We start from the raw sequence: 18,391 nt of genomic DNA, 5'->3' as shown, positions 1-18,391 counted from the left end.
ACCACAGAACACCTGATAGGCCAGAAAAGAGGGGCAGGTGTTGATAAACTGTCAGAAAAACATTGGTGTTGGAATTTATGGTTTACATTTGAAAGCTTAGCAGGTATACTTCAGAGAAGTATACGCTGAGCACATATTTATATTGTATATGTATTTGTATATATCTGTAGGAATTTTTGACATCAAGCTCCCAGTGATATTTTCTTTCTTTAGCAAATACTCTACATCAGACATGTCATTCTGAAGTACTCAAGCGGGCACAATGTCAGCAGAGCTCTAAAGACTAACTGCAGTTTTCCTGCTAGGTGGTGTATTTGTTGGAATGCTCTTAAAGTTCCACAGTTGGGAGGCAGCTGTTAAGTCAGAAGGTTCCTTTTGACCTGCATGTTTCTCAGTGACCCCAATATCCCATGTTACACCATCTTAATGGTTGTAATAAGATCACCTACAGCTACCATGTTTAGCCTATGTGAGAGAGAAGTGGAGAAAAATGTATTTTCTAGTGTAAGACGCTTAGGGTTACATGCGTGGCTCTCAGTCCAAGTTGTAAATGTTTGACTTTGTCAGTGAATTAATGTCAGGCAGATGAACTTATAGGCTTATTTGGCAGTGACATACCAAGGACGGGTACATGCGATTTTAGTTACCTCACAAACTTTAGTTTATCTTTTGATATCACTTCATAAAACCCCATGACTGATCCCTAGCATAAATCTGACCATTTTACAAGCGTCACCAGAGAAACACGGTATGAATCAAAGTGATGCCTTACTCTGATTGCGACAGCCTTATGGGGGTCGTGAGGGCCAGACCCTATGTCTCTGTGGCCAAGATACCTCACCCACTGCAGGGGTGCCATAAATCAGGAATCACCCCCACCCCCCCACCCCTTGCAACTGTGCCAAATGTGGTGTAAGGCAAGCTGACCCTGCTTCCTCACCCATGCCTCGCCCCATGCAACCGTCTCTCATGGCATGATGGTGCCCATGTGTTGACTATGCACACCACGGCTACGTGTCTGATTTTCTTAAAAGTTAAATTAAGGATCTGGAATGTCAGTAACTGTTTATACCATATTTGGAAGAGGAAGGGTTGCGTGGTCTTCTCTTGATTTGTTTCTTGAGTCACATATTCTGAAGTCCATGTATGCATTTATATGTATGCATTTCTGTCCACGTCTCTGTATGCGTAGGGGGTCCACATTTGCCTGTGTGTATTCGTTGTCAGCCATGAGGAGTCTGTCTGTATGGCCTCAAGGCAAAGTTTTAGCAAAGTATTAGCCAATTTCATCTCATTCCAAAGGTGACTGAAAAAGTGAGATTACATCATGAGTCACAGTATGTAAATCAGTGCCTACAAATGTAAACATTGTGGCATCTGTTAGGGCACTGGATAGAATCTGCTGATCAAAATGAGTACAGTGCCCTCATATGGCAAGCTCATACATTCCTGTCAGATCTCCTGGGGCCACTTATGGCAATATGTGGCACCACCTAGTGGGACAGAGAAGAAGTGTTTGATAAACCACATTGTTCTGTGTGTGTGAGAGAGAGGTTTTTACTTTCCCTTGATCATAAACTCTGTCCCATCATTCCATGGCAGGAAACAGCACATTTGCTAAACAACAAAAACAAATAAACAAAAAATGTACTAAAAACAATTTTAATAGCTTCATAGAATAAAATCAGCAGGTGATAATAATATTATTGATATTGACCCTTTTTCCATGTTTAAATTAATTCACTGCAATAATAATAATGTTGTTGATGATAATAATAATAATAATAATAATGATAATGATGATAATCCTAAGTGACAGCCATTTTGTTTATTGTAGGGTTAGGTGAGTGGTAATGGTACAAGATAAAAAAGCGGCTTGTTCTCTCTGTGCCGTCGGGCTATGATGCTAACAGATGGGGTGACTGTAAATCTGTCTGGGAGTCCCTCCTGGGAGTTGAATGCCTGTGTGCTTAGGTAAAGTGCTCATTTACAGCTTCTAAAAATCTATCGATAGTGCTCTACAGAAAAGAGAACAAGAGAAAAAAAATTTAAGTAGATTGAATTGTAGGCTTACAAGTAAGATTAATTTGTGCTGTATAACTCAGTTTTACAATGTGTGCTAGTTTTGTATTTCTTTGTCTGCAACACAGAAATGTTTGTTTTTAATTGTAAAATGTTCATGCATTTATTTGATGTTTGCTAATTACAAATTGTATTTTGTAAATGTGTATAAGGGTTTACCTTCTGGAAAACCAAACTAAGCTATGAACTAAAATAAAATTGTATTATCTTTGATTAAAGATGACAATAAAATAAAAAAAAACATAATAGAAATCTTAACTGCACATTAATATAATAGTATAACTAAAAACACAAACACAAACAAATCACATATTCTTTGAGTCAAGCCAAACCAACGCATGTCAGAAATGTTTTTGTTCTTAAATATTTGAATGTGGCAATATCATGGTTTATTTACCTAACCATTTTTTGCTTCAGTTTTCCTAATGAATAGAATCTAACATTCCTATTAAGATTCTCTTTATGTTGCTTGTCATTTTTATGGAAGTGTTAACAGTTGGCTTATTGCTTGTTTTTATTGTAAGTGTTGATTTTTTTAAATTGTGCTTTACCAATACCCTTTGTTTGAGGTTATTTGAATGCCAGTCTTTGCTGCATTGTCAAACAATCCTTTTTTAATATTTGTTGTATAAGTTAAAAGCCGTAACGTCAACATGCAATTAAATGAAGAGCAGCGTTTTGATACTTGAATAGTTTATTTGAAATTTTACAAGAGCAGAACCATGTATTATATCTGAAGAGAATTAGATTTAAAGAAACAGACACTTTATGTTTACATTGACTTTTTATTGTAATTGTGTAAATCTATAAATAGTAACACCAGTGTGCTTTTCTAGTCACTTAAGAACTGTTCCCCTTATTTTTGTGTAAGGATAAATATATTTGAATGTTTTTACTTTTGGCAGCATAATTGGTGAAATCAGAGCACGTTTTCCAAAGAAATGCAGTATTTACACATTTAAAGAACTAAAATATCCATTGTTTGAAGCCTTGTCATAGTTACTAGTTCACTAGTGACTGGGATGAATGCCCACTTCACATTGTGCTCTGTCTGTGTAAATCAACAGGCACACTCAGGAAAAAATTAAAAGATCTACAAAAAAACAGTCCATCAAAGCTATTTTAACTCACAAACTCAATAGGCTATATATATGAGTGGCATATTGTCTAATGTTCTTTAAAGAATATGAATTTCATACAACTTTGAGAGGGGACATGCAATATTTGATTTAATATCTTACATTTGTTATTATAAAAGATGATGTTGTCAGTTATTAGTAGTCAGACATTTGAATGTTTTCCACTACTTTGAACCTGACTGCTAACGTTACACTACATTAGGCTTGATATGGGCCGAACAGCAACCTATGTATGGCATACCATTACCCCAAGGCCTCCTATGTAAATACTCCCTATGATCTGGTCTAACCCTGTCCTCACGCACCCATTCTGACCACTTGTGACTTTTCATCACATGAATCTCCTCTGCCTGTCTGGTAGTTAATAACACAGGGCAGCAGCGTCACTCACATAGGGTAAAGACCACTAGCAGTGATGTTATGCTAGTGTACATGTGCTAGTGTTAGTCGTCGAATTAGAGGGTAGAGACATGCGTCAGTCTCAGCTGCTGGGCAGAGGTCAGACTATAGAGAAGCAGTGTGGAGTGTTGTGTCAGAGGTGTAACTTGGACCTCCGCTGTCAGTCTTTCAAGGTTTGTGTGCTTCCTCCAATACCTCCAGGTGTGCTTTTGGATACAAGCCTATAGTAAAGTAGTGTTTGTGGAGGTACATTTTGTCTGCTGTAATGTGTTGGGGATCCGCACACAGGCAGGATTTATAGTTTTCTGTGGAACAACATAGTGTGTGGATGTTGCGGCATATTTTGTTGGATGTTTCATTGGACTCGTGGATGGCTATTCTGTAGCTGGACTGGACCTAATTCCTTCCACTAATTTGTTACTTCCTCCGATGAGGCTCTGTGGACTGATAGGGCCCATGTGGTGCTTTGTTATGACTACGGAGCTGCCTTTGATCTCTGTGAAAGTGTTGCAAGGACAGTGTGGCTTAGAATTGAACTTTCTAAACAGACTTTACTCACAAGCTGAGTTCACTGCTTTTTCTACGCAAAGCTGTCCAGATAATATAAATATTTGATGCCGTTTTTGCTCAACTTATGATTAATTACTTATCAGGTCACCACATTTGTACAGTTGAATACTGAAATATGTTGAGCTTTTGTATAGGTTGAAATATTTTACAATATTTATGCATGTTCAAGATTGAACGTTTGGAATTTATCATAAAAGGTTTTCAGTGTGTTTACCAGTCATAAGTTTGGAAATACCTTGCCACTCCCTTGAATGAGAAAGTGTGCCCAAACTTCTGACTTATACTGTATGTCTATCGAAGTTAGTTGACATTGATATCATCTGGGTTCGAATGGCATTTTTTGTAAACTGAATGATGCAGTGGATCATTTTTGTCTATTGGATTTGAAAATTGTTGCCAGTACACGTTTACACAATTTATTTACATATCAATTACATTGGTTATATTCAAGCCCTTGCCAAATTTAGTTCACACAATTCTGATTAAGCCAATCATGGTCAGATTCATCTCTCTGTATTTCATAGTAACGGAAGTTTTTAAATCTGGTGTCTGTGGTGACTTTCTGTGGTGGACTGGTAGTGATGAGTTTATCAGTAATGATTAGTTTACCAGAGCTAATTGGCGCCTGTAGAGCATGTGCACCAGAGACTTCCACCGGTCAAGTTGGCTAACTTCCTGTTTAGCCCTCAGCTAATTTGTCTATTTAACTGTTTACTCTCATTGCCAAAAATGCGGAGACAAAGGTTCCACACTGCAGGTTTCAATTCATTTTGATGCTTCATTAAAAATGTTTAAATTTCACATTATATTCTTTCAATGAATGGCACTAAGTAGTTTCATCAGTTAGCTGTATTTCATAAGTGTTCTGGCATACAACAGTATATGATAACCATGCAGCGAAAAGACATGATTTAGATATATTGAAGCAGATTTTCAAAATCATGAATTAATAATGTGCAGACATTATTAGACATGATGATATCACATTACACGTGTAGGACACTTTGTTGTATAGGACTAGAAGGGTTCTTCTTGACGATAAGGCTTACATTTACTTGTCAGACTCACTACCTGATGATGAGCTTGTTTCTGGATGAGAGAGCCAAACCTCACAAAATTATTTAAAATACAGCTATATCTTTATGTAATAGAAAATGATTCATCTGTTTCCCCAAATTGATCAGGGGACCTACACTTGACACCAATTCGGAAGCCTACACAGTATCATTTAAAAGTATTGCCGATCATGTTTACACTTCCTCATGTTCTTTTTGTAGATAAAAAAGAAAATAATTAACAACAACAGTAGTACTGTGACTACTAAATTTCACTGAAATCCTATTTGACCATCCACTGAAAGACAGTTTTCTTTTGGATTAAAGCCTGGATATAGCTAAAATGGGCAATTATATGTTCTTGTAAACTAAGTCAGCCATCACTTTCACTTTATCACATTTCACCTCATACACTTTTAAGCCTCATAAGCTGCAGGTTAAAACATTGTGAGCTGTGAAAGCACAGTACTTTGAACACTATAGATATAGTCCGATACAATACATTATAGATTACTTATAATTCAGACAAATTCTACTCTTCTTCTACTCTTCTCTTCTTCTCTACTAGTGTTCTTCTATTTTTATGTTTTACATTGAATTATTAAAATATATCTTTTAATATGCTTTGTATATTTTGTTTATAATTGTAAAAGAAAAAGAAAATACCTTGATACGTAAATTTGCAAATTTGTTGACATGCATGAGTTTTTAAATTACCATATGAAGCTATTCTTAAGACTGAGCTAATACTGGTTGATGGCCTACAAGTTATCCTATGACGTAACTTTGACTGCAAGAGGCTTCTTTTGGCTGTCAAAACTGCACAGTTCTGAAGAGCAGGGCAAAAGTAGTAAATGAAAATGTATACTATATTTGAATCTCATACATTGCATAAGTATATATTTGAGATGATTTTCTCCCTGGGATACAACAATACAATTGTGTAGGGGGATTTAAAATAATGGGAACTAAGTGACACAGCCCTATCCAAACTCTCTGGTACACCTTAAAAGGTTTTTTGATTTGGATGTGTGGTATTTTCTACATTTGTTTCCTTTCAATGAAAGGTATATTTGAAGGAAAGTCAGCTTTACCCAATTTCTGATCATTGAGTTTATCAGATTATCATTTAGCACAAAGAGGAACAAATTATGTACTGGAATTGTTTCTACTTTATTGTTGTATTATTTACAATATACATTTGACACCATACACAAACTCGGCTCCTCTATCTGGCACTCTCTTGCAAAGTATATTGTTACAAATATTCTACCCCTGCATATCATTTGCGTTTTTTTATGCCATTATAAATTAAGATAGAATGAAAAATCGATCCTGTTGAAACATAAATAATAAAGGTTAATATGTTCATTCAACAAAGTCAATTTCACTGCAGTTTTAGTCAGGGGGATGTCCTGGTGATGCAGCTATGTGGACTTTTTCAAACCTTAATTTAAACTCTTTACTTGCACACCTGGTTGCAGTTGATTTGACACCTATATTCCCTGTCTTCATCACAAGATTGGTCTGAAGTGTCTAGTACACTGTGCCAGCTGCCCAAGAGTCCATATTAGTCTATTAAGGACACTGTGTGTCGGGATGGCAGAGGGCAACTCTAGTATTTATAGCTTTGAGTCATAAGCTGGGATGGTGTAAATGTATCTCTCTCCATCATCAGCATGCTTGTTCACTAAAGAGTGTGTACAATCAGCAGTGAAACTGGGGACTGTCAATTGTCCAAAGTGAGTCAATCGTCATAAATACATGTGTAACTCCTTGGACTGTGGAATGTGATTTTGCACAAGTATAGGCAGGGGCGTCGCCAGGGATTTTCGACCCCATGACAATATATCACATTGGGCCCCACTACCACACACAGGCCACACCAACCATGTGCAATTGCTGTAACCACACCTCTACCTGCAAAGGCTTGCAACTATCTCTCCTATTAACTGTACGCCATATACTGACATTGAGCTGTGAAAATAGGAGACAGGATTGAACCATTTCATGTAAATAGAGGCGGGTGTATGGGTAATACAGAGGCTTTGGGCGCTTAATTTTTACCAGAAAAACAAGAAACATAAAGTTATGGCACCCCTGAGTATAGGTTGTTTTATCTTTGCTATTTTATGTATCTCAAATACATAAAACCGTAACCATGCAGCAATCATTTAACTTAATGCATGTCATTTTGAGAATAATTTAGGTTTTGTCTGTTTTAGTAAGTAATAAAACTTTTTTGTTAGAACTTTTCCGGACAAAGTTACATAAGTGCTTTATAGTGAGAAGTGCAAATGTATTTTCATATTTTTTCAGTCTGAAACATCTACTATTACATGTTTCTTCAAAAACACCTTTGAGAGATAACTTTCACTTAAATTTGTTCATTAAAATATAATGCTTGAAACACAATTTAAAACAGCATTTTAATATTCTTTTGCATTTAGCTTTTAAACCAGTAATACTTTTAGGGACTAAAATTAGCTTATAATAAGATTTTCATAAAATGTTTCAATGTTATCTTCTTGGTGTGAAATCAGTGGGGCAACAATAAACTTAATTTGACTCTTCTCTGTCCTACAATAAATATTAACATTTATTTTAATAGATTATATAAATTAATTAACTTGAATATTTAGCTACGTCAAAATTCAAAATTATATTTTTATTTGCCAGAATTGTTAAGTTGTAACTCGTGAGCAGCCTGTTTACCAGTGTGTGTCAGAGTTGATTGGACACATATTACAACAGTAAAACATAGAGTATGACAAATAAATGGAACAGGTATGTCAAAAGCAAAGTTATGTGGATGTAACTAAGTCATTGTGATGTAGAACTGCAGACATGGAATCAGTCATTGGTTCTCTGTCTGATGAACGTTTGATTATTTGGTTCTAAGTTTTTACAATTGCTTTGATATATTTTTGTTTACAAGCCATTGCACCTGGATTGAAAAATTAAGTGATAGAACTGAAACTGCCCAACCTTAAAACCTTTGAATAAATGACCTTAAAATTAATTCTTGAGGGACTGAGCTGGTGAATATATATATATATATATATATATATATATATATATATATATATATATATATATATATATATACATATATAGTCTTCCTATTGTCAATAAATCTCATATATATATATATATATAGTCTTCCTATTGTCAATAAATCTCATTTGCAGAACCAAAACCAGCAGTGAACTTGTTGGTTTTTGGCTCTGCACGTGCAATTTTGTTGACAATAAGAAAAATACTGAAAATCACCAGTCAAATCCTTCAAATCAGTTTATTTTATGTATTTATTTGTTTAGGTTTTTCAAAATGTAAAAAAAAAGTAGTTTGCCAGTTTCACAGAGCTTTCATTTTCATGCTAAGGGGTGTGATTTTAGGGACATATGTCCACAGCGGATAGTTAGGATAGCATAGCTTAGTAGGAATATGAGTGATGGTTGTGATATAAGTTTATGATGTGGTAATGTAATCACAAGACTACATCACAACTACAGAAGCAAGTAGGAAGACAGATCTGGAGGTGATAATCCTCCACAAGATTCAGTTACATAAATTAATATTTGAAAATGTCCCCTGAACTTTCTTATATCCAATAACTTGATTCGTTTTATAGTGCATCTCTGCACATGTACAGTACTACATTTTGTAGTTAGTTCACAAATAACTGTAATTCCAGTGCATCAGTACCACTGTGTGTAAAATTTAATTCATGACAACTTTGTGTGTAAAACAATTTAGGACATCAGCATGTCTAATCTGATTGGTCTGTCACCTTTCAGTAGAGCAGGAACAGTGACGAGATAGGGCAGTGTCAGGTGCTTAACATAGATGATGTGATGAATAGTTGAGTATACTAAGTTTAGACAGCATGTGAGAGCATTCATCAGAAATTGAAAGGACAGGCCAGTCAGACAGGGTCACAGCACTAGTAGACGTTGCGGTTCTAAGTGGTTCTATTACAGCTGCTCGTGTTGTTGCAAGCTTGTGTTCAGCACAGTCAGTACAGTGTAGCAGTAGGAAAATTTGCTTAGGCTGCTAACCTCTTGATATTTGAACCAGCTGTATCTAGTTAATTGAAAAATGTACAAATGTTCTTTTCTCTTATAGCCAGACCAGACTTAAAGCCTGATAAGGAAGACTTTTGTTGTTTGTAGAGCTTCATAAATACCTGCAAAAGAAATTAATGTCATACTTCTTTCATGAAATTGATTTCTAAGATAATTTAAAGGTAAAGGAGATTACTTAATCATCGAGCACCCACTGCTGACTTTTCCACTGATTTGTCTGAGATAGCTTGTGTCATAACATTGTTGATGGGAGAAATTATGTTACACCAGCTACGCTATGGTAGAGATGCTGTGACCTATGTGTTAAAAATGAAATAATTGAAATTACGTTTGAACTTCAAAGGATGGCAGATCATCAATGTGATAGTATAGTGACACAATGTAGTTAGTCTTAAGACGCTGCTACCTACTTATCTCTATGGTCTTAGTGAGCAGCTTGAGTATGAATTCTCTCTGTTCACTGACCTAGTAGCTGATTTTTCATTACATTGAACTGGATGATCATATCTGTGAAAGTGGGAGACAGAGACAGGGGTTTGGAACCCTGTGATTAAGTATGCTTGAGTGCACAACTCAAGGTATACCTTGCCCTCCATATCCACCCAATTGCCAGTTTAGAATACCTAAACCACTGTCCCAGGTTCAACTACCTATATATCATACAACCAAGGTGCCGCTTATAGCTGTCTCACTGTTGCTTTGTAGTTCACACTGTACAGCAAAGGCTAACATAGCTCATGAACGGTGGTTAATAGTGACATATCAAAGCATTTATATAAAAAACAATTTATGAAATTATAAAATGTTTGTGGCTCAAGTATCAGTACAAGTTGTAACAATGAGCATTTGTCATGCTTACCAGCTCAAGTAATTTTTTCTATTTTTCCCCCTTAGTCATATAAACAAAGGAAAAGACTTATTGCTGACCATAAATGAACACATTTTTAGGTTAGTGAACAACTTTATTAGTAGCATACTTCTGTCTAATACTTCTTGGCACTGATTACTTCCGTCGGTTTATCTTAAACACAGCAGCCCTGACAGCTAACTGATGGCTGAGCCCAACTGCTGGCCATCTGCTGACTTGTCACTTGTAAGATTTGCCTTGTTTGCTGATGTGAGCTGTAAGGAACACAGTTGTGTGAATACGTGGAGCTGAAACTTTCTAACAGCCAATGTTAACAAGAATAGAAAAGCAGTGGAGTACTGAGTAAATGTCTCTTAGTAATACCAGTAATGTATCTTTTTCTGTTTTATGGTTAATGAAAGTAGCCAATGTAAAATAGCTGCTGGTGGTGAGTAGTTAGTAGAGCCTAATATGAGTGCTCATTAACCCGCGCCAACTGTACAAAAGTGGTCATTGTTTTGTGGTTGTTGGCCCAATATCTAAATGAAGCAAAAACACTTTCTTCAGCCAACACATCTGTGATAGACATTGTAATATTTTAAAAATGGATGCAGATCCACAGTTGTTGCATAAGCAACCAATAATGGTTTTGTAATGCCTGAAAACAGTGTGAACTAGGGCTGCACAATTATGGCCAAAAATGATAATCACAATTATTTGTTCAGCATTAAGATCACAATTATCTATCATGATTTCTCATTAATTTTAGGGAATTTTTTAGAAAATTCATATTTAGATAAACAGAGCACTATTTTCACTTCCAAATTGTGCTGTAATTAACAAATCTTTGCCTCAAAATAAGACTCAAAATAAGGTTCATATCTAGGATATGCACTTCATTCAGGTGAACAAGAAGGATATGCATTGTAAAATATAAACAAAATTGTACCCAAAATACAGACAAACTGAAAATAAATATGCCATCATAGAATGCAACCAATTGAAAACATTTCAGCCATATGTAGAAAAGGCAACATAGTGTTTACAGGTTTTTGGAGAGAAATACCAGTCTGTCAACACTTTCTGGCTTGAGAGATAAGTGAAGACCGGACACTAATATTCTGCCCTGTCAAGGTTGCCGAATTTTAGGTAGTACTGTAGCTCAGAGGCTTTAGCTTGTTGTTCTTGGTGTGGGTCCCTCAGTGGTCTTGAAGAAGCTTCCCAAGGTCTTCTTTTTCCTTAAAGTGGGTGCATACTCAGCAGCCTCAGCATGGGGATCAGTTGGGCCCATCTCCCTGAAAAGAGTATGGTAAATTAAAATATAAATACTGAAGTCAATCTACTGAAACATATTTAACATCCATATCCAGAAAGTCCTTGATTTCAAAGCACATTTCAATCCACATCATTAATTCATTCGTCATTAAGTTATAATAAATTCTGTATCTGCATGTAATCACAATAATTAGTTATTGCCATACCAGCAGGTGCAGTCCTCACCATCTCAGAAGTAAGTCTGGCTTGGAGTGGTGCAACATTGTCCTCACTGATGCTTCTCAGCTTACCAAGCAGAGGCCATAGCAGTTCTTGTGTCAGAGGATATTTGTATTCATCCAGCTGACTCAGGATGTTTGTCTTGATACTGCATGTTAGGTCAGGAGCTGGCTGTACAAAGGAAACACTAACTTACTTCTCACTGGAAAGTATAAACAGTCAAAGGGCAGAGGGATTTGTTGATGGTGTCCAGGACATAAGTGCCCTTCCATTTTGGGATGAGGTGTCGGTCCTTTCTAACTAGTGGACAAGACATGAGCCCTCTTTCTATCATGATTTGTCTCAATTCCTACCATGTTGGAACTCCATCTTCATTGCATTGCAAGCTTCAGCTCCTTTTATGCCTTTCCTAGTTCCTTTTTGCACCTTCACCTGTAGGAGAAACTAGTCACAAGAGGCAGAGGCCCACTGCACAGTCAATGAGATGATCTCTCATTACATTCTCTAAAAAAGAACATGAAAGATTCATGTAAAATTAAAGCACAGAATAAAAACTTTTCATAGGACAAATTCTTGGCCTTTTGCTCCAGACATTTGATTTTTGTTTTGCCCATTTGCTCTCTGTTGTTCTACTCTGGACTGCAGCTACAACATCCAGGAAATGTTTGCACAAGTTGCCAGTGCAGGGTTCTTCCTTAAAGGAAACAGCGTTAGACTGTACGTAAATATGGACGGCAAGACAGCTCCCCAAACGTGAAGCCAAAACATAGGTTGCTGGCTGTTAGTTTAGGAAGCATTCGATTTGATCTGCAGCGGAGCTTTGTGTGAGTGGAGCAAGCAAAGTCAATATCACAGTCGGTCATGTTTATTGATTGATAAGCCAAAATCATGATCAAGACTAATATTCAATTAATTGTGCAGCCCTAGGATTCATACCAGGGCTGCACAATTAATTGAATATTAGTCTTGATCATGATGTATGAATCCTGGTCAAGACACACACTGTATAATATAATTATGACATTTTTTTGCATTTTAGTAAACCTCTCTCTGCCCCTTTTTTCTGTCTCTCTGCCATTTCAAACTGTCAATTTCAAAAGGCAAAAATGCCAAAAAAGAAAAAAAAAAAAACAATATGAAGTCCACTTCAGGAGCATGCTTGTGATTACAGATGCAAACTTCCCAATTATGGTGTAATATCTAACAAGGCAAGTGGATATGTTTTTTGAGATACCTGAAAGATGTCATTTTTTTTCTTCTATAGAATCAGTGCAGTGCCAGTGGACTGCGTCGATAAGAAGGGCCTCCAGTTGGGTGCCCAGCTGTCAGGAGGTGTGCAGGTGGGGCCTCAGCAGCAGAACCAGCAGCTTCTCCTGACCCCAGCTAGCCTCCAGCTCGCTCAGCTCCAGGCACAGCTTACCCTCCATCGCCTTAAACTGGCTCAGGGGGGCAATACAGCCACTGCTGCCTCTGTTCTCAATCAGGTTCTTTCCAATGTTGCCATGTCCCAACCCCTGTTTAATCAGCTACGGACTTCAACAATGGTCGGGAACCCTCAGGGTGCCTTCCCTACTGGGGTGCTGGGTTTCCCCTCTTCAAATTCAACCTTGGGGGCCTTGGTAGGTGGGGGATTCAACCAAAACCCAGGGAATGTGAGACTGAACCATCATGGTGGAGGGACCACAGTGGGCCAACAGGGTTCAGAGTATGCTAAAAAGTCAGGGCCAGTTTACCCTTCTGATACTGACAGGCGTCTTCAGTACAATTTAGTTGGAGGGACATCTGCAGCATCAGCCACTGCTGGTGATGGACAGTACACAGTAATTAGCACTCAGGTAGAAAACAGGAACAATGTTGGATTTCAGCGAGATTTCTATGGGCAGGATATGCAGGGGCAACAAACTGGGTTTAGTGTCAATGAGCAGAACATGAATGTTTATAACTCCACTGGACATAAAGAGCAATGGAAAGGAACCACTAACTTGAGTAACACTGGAAAGGTGGATATGGTTTCTGATGCTGCCAATGTGTGGACAGCAGCTGGACAGTCAATTCGGTCCAGAACAGAATTGTATAACCCAGAGGAGCCAACCCCTGACCCCAAGTTCAATCCCAGTACTGGGGTTTCAAGTGGCATGCATAGTTTTGGGGGATACCAGCCCCTGCATGGAAGTGAGGAAACATCTTCAGGTACCAGGACACTTCAGCCTTACCAAGTCAATGATTACCATGCTGTTACACCGACTCAACTGCCACACCAATGTAGCATCTGTGACAAGAAGGTCTATAACCTCAAGGTGGGTGAACTGATCAGTTAAAAAGTAAATGCATGTATGTTCATGTATGAAGGGTTCTTTGTTTTTTGTTTTTTTAACATACAACCTACATCTGAAAATGACCAAAATTATTCAGCAGCCAGTGTGTAACATTTGTCAGTTCACACCTTCAAAATAGGCAATGGAGAATTGAGCAAGCATGCAATCCAATCCTCAAGTAGTTTGTCTTCAAATAAAAGGTGATGGCGTGACGCTTGCATGATTTTCCAAACCCTAAAATGTGATCATTTCTTGTATTCAGGTTAGAAAATGTGCTTTTCAGCCTGAAAGTAGCTGATATATTATTGCTTTTGGTTTGAGGGGCAGCCTCTCCCTAATCCAAGATGTTGTCTCTTTAATTGCTCCCAGCCATGAGCTAATACAAGGGCTATGTAAGAGTTGTCAAGGGAGGGTAAGCAGTGAGCTTCCAGTGTGTCCAAGCTGTTCAAGTCTATGTTTGGACGGTGTGTGTGTGTGTTTGTGTGTATGTATGTGTGTGTATATGTGTGTTTTCAGGACTGGGACCAGCACGTGAAGGGAAAACTACACCTGCAGAACCGAATGTTGTACACAAACGAGGGGTGAGTTATTTGCAACTCTAAACTTCACTGGACAGAGTTTATAGTTGGTTGTGGTTGCAATATGTGCTCTCCCATGAACATGGTTTTACTACTGAGTAAGAACTTACGGTTTTCACAAAGTTTGTGGATTCACATGGGTAATTCTATTTTTATTCATTTCCAAACAATTTTAAGTGACAACTTTTGCTTGTATGATTGACTTGACCATGACCATGATTTAGTAATTTCCCCGTTCTCTTACCAATGTTTTTGCATGTGAATTTCTTTACTTGTATCACTTTTTCGATCGGTTGAGAAAAATACCTCTCTTGAGTGTTCGAAATGTTTTCTTTTCTTTTTCCTTGCTCTATATACAGCTGTCTTAATGTCTCTATGAATATGAGCTCTGTCACAAGATATGAGTGAACAAGGCAGGGGAGAGGAAGCTAAAATCAGCCTTCTATGATTGTTGCAGCTCTGCAGTGGTATCGGCTGGAGCTGTTCACTACACTGTCGGCAGGCCTTCTGATGGAGGTCTGAACACCGGAGGGACAAACTCCATGATCTACTCTGCTGCAAGTCAAGGTACGGTAACCCATTCGTCACCACAAGTGTCCCTGTATGCTGGCAATGCTAGATATTTGTTTTTCAGATGGCTAGAATATGTGAAACAGAATGATTGGTGGAGGTCAGGGAGTATTTTTAGAGTTACATGAGGGTATGAGACAACATGTTCTTATAACTTGACACAGAGTATTCTGATACATTGATGTGTGCTGTTAGAATAAAGTGTTTTGAAAGCTAAGATATGGCAGCTTATAAAACTTACCCAAACCTTAATTTGTACTTGTTCCTGTTCTCTATTATATGGACTGCATCTCTTCTCTCAATTCCATATCACTTATCTATTATATATACAGCATATGATAGTATATGAATTATGATAGTATATGAATTACGTGAAGACAAAACACCTGTGGGTTGCAACAGAAAGTATAAAAGCACCTTTGCATCCAATACTAATTGGTCACAATTTTGATGGAGCAGGTCTGTGAGCGTCCCCCACTCAGAGAACCAGGACTGATTGATCTTCTTTCAATTAAGTATTCAATGTTTAGAACTGTAGCTGTAAATAAGAAGAAAAAATTGTCATTTTGAGCCAGCCAAGACACAACTCTTGCACTAAGCCAACAGCATGAACCATTGCATAGAGTTCTTGAACTTAATGTCTTCAGATTTAAATAAACATGGAGGATTAAAACATCTATTGAAATGAATATTCATATTGTCTGTTGGACATCTCTAAGAAAACATAGTACAACTGAGAACCTGGAAGTTTATTCACATTACATCACCACGCTTCCTAGATGTCAGTTCACAACAGTGATGCATATTTTGAACACATTTCTTCCAACACAGTGTTTTCTAATTCCATAAACAAAACAAAAATTAAATAACTTTGAACTATGATGTCTGAAATTGTAACTTTTTTGTCACACTTATAAGGACAATTTCACTTAAAAATTCGAATTATTCCCACAGATGTATCCTCAGGAGCCAATGCATCATACTTACCAGCTGCAGCCATGAAGACTTATCCCATGTCAGACACAGGATTTACTTCACACCAGCCAGAGTCAAAGGTCAGACAAATGTTTTTTATCTCAGGAATATTGGCGTTTGCCTTGGGCGATAAATCTTTTGTGACTGGTTAGAAAGAATATCGCTGATAAAGGAACAGCTGTCACCTTAGAACATGTTGTCGGATATACTATGATTATATCTTGTTTCATGGAACTGTTTAAAATAATCTTTGCTGTGTAATCCTTGACTCATATCAATGACAATTACTCGGAGGCCACCGGCAAGTTTTCATTGGTACTGTTTGGTGCACAGTAAGAGCACCTGACGGATATGATAATGTGGTATCATATGTTATCTTTAATTGCATTTACACTGAATCTCTTCTACTGAATTTCTTTCATGTATCTTGAATAGCTCAGCAGCAGGAAAGAATGTATTTAGTGCATAATGAATGTTCAACAGATTTGTTTTAAGTAATGAATAGACACAGATCCCCTTGTTGACAGCTGCTGGGGCCCATCAGCAGGCTTTGACTGGAATGGACAACTCTTTTCCACTGAACAGTACAGTCTGACAAAATGTGTCATTAAATGTTGGCTAGAAACTTTGTGTTGACATTCTTCATAATATTCTTACTTAATGATTATCCATCTTCTGGATTCAATGTAAGCTGTTAGTTCTACATAACAAAATAGTTACTGTATTAAAATTCCCGTGCAGAACTTTTTACATAATACTGTAAATGCATGTCTGTTACATTCAAGCCCTTGCCAAACAAGTTCACAGAATGCTGATTGAGTTTATCAGCACCACAGTTTTTAATCTGGTGTCGGTGGCAACATTCCCATGCTGGCCAGATGATTGCATGTTGTGCTTACTCTATAGGCAGAGCATGTACACTAGCTGAGAGGCTAACCTTCGGTCTTCGCTCTCTGCCACTTGAATAGAGATAAAATAATTTAATCATGTGTCTCATTCTAGACAGTCCAAATGTTATCGGACTAAATGGATCAAATCTATATTCTATCTATAATCTATAATCGCTGTGACTTAATATAACTATTGTGGGGACTGATGAAAGATTGTAATGAGCTAATGGTGCTAAAGGGCTGCTGAAGGGATGTGTGGCATGACTGGTACAGACTTTTTGAGTCATGGTAAAACAAATAGATGTAACTGAGCAGTGCACCAACAACAAACTAACGGTACATTACAGAATGTTTACAGTATTTATTCTTAAGTATTACTAACCTTTTTTAATGTTGTATTTATAATATTGCTAGGTGCTACAATCTGGAAAGACACTGACATTTTGGACACTGATTACAATCAGGTTTCCTGTCTAAAACGGTTGGTTCTTGACTTGGGATAAAAACAGCAGCTGTTGATAGGCTTCCATTGTGAAGGCAAGTCTCATGAAAAGCAGTGTAAATGATGAGTGGGTTCAAATTAGCCTCTTGCAAACCTGAGAGAAGCCTAAGCTGGTGCCCAGCAGATAGCTTTCAACATTCAGCAAGTATTAACACGCACACAATGTGGAGCACATACCTGTAGAAACAGAGCTGGCCCTGTCCAATTTGGTGCCCTGGGCAAGGTTTTAAAATATAAGAATAAGAAAACCTTAAATGTAAGATTAGGCTTAATATTTATTGTCCAAATTAATACACTGAATAATGTGTATCTGTATCTACTTGTATCAGCACATAAAGTAAGTATATCATTCTTACACTATTCAAATGTGAAATGACTTTTTCAATGTTGGACCAGTATATTAAATAAAACACATCATGTTTTGGAATCAATTTGTAAACATTTTTCCCTGTATTTCAGCCTGACATATTTGTTATCCTTGGACATTATGGGGTTTTCCCATGAATCTTAAACAATGTTCTGAGTGTTAAAAAAAAACCCAAAAACTTAACTCTTTTGTTGGGAATCTGCAGAATCTTGATTTTTGTCACTTGTCAGATATGGTTTATCATTTATGTATTAATTTTTCAATGGATTATTTAAATTTTAGGTACAGTGTTGTTGTTGTTGTTGTTGTTGTTGTTGTGTTTCACATAATCATACAATGCTGTACATTTTGTAAAAGGACCTAAAAAGAGAAAGTTAATAAATAGTGGGGCAAAATGAAAAGATTAAAGTGCAATGGTAAAGTTGGGAATGTTGGGTCTCTTCAAAATTAAAACCTCAAGAGTACGGTTTAGGACCTGCTCTATGTGTGAAGTGCCTTAAGATGACTTTGTTGTGATTTG

General features: G+C 37.2%; 1 protein-coding gene across 1 annotated transcript in view; it reads left to right on the top strand.

Annotated features, from left to right (window-relative positions):
* The window catches only part of rbm20 (RNA binding motif protein 20), a 52,408-nt gene that overhangs the window by 21,203 nt on the left and 12,814 nt on the right, over positions 1-18,391 (top strand). The window contains exons 2-5 of the mRNA XM_062436695.1: positions 12,939-13,971; positions 14,506-14,570; positions 15,025-15,134; positions 16,092-16,192. Of these exons, the coding sequence (XP_062292679.1) occupies positions 12,939-13,971; positions 14,506-14,570; positions 15,025-15,134; positions 16,092-16,192 (1,309 nt within the window). The remainder of the gene's footprint in view (positions 1-12,938; positions 13,972-14,505; positions 14,571-15,024; positions 15,135-16,091; positions 16,193-18,391) is intronic.

The sequence above is a fragment of the Scomber scombrus genome, chromosome 2, assembly GCF_963691925.1.
Source record: "Scomber scombrus chromosome 2, fScoSco1.1, whole genome shotgun sequence".
In the NCBI taxonomy this organism is placed as follows: Eukaryota; Metazoa; Chordata; class Actinopteri; order Scombriformes; family Scombridae; genus Scomber; species Scomber scombrus.
This window is presented reverse-complemented; position numbering and strand designations above follow the sequence as displayed.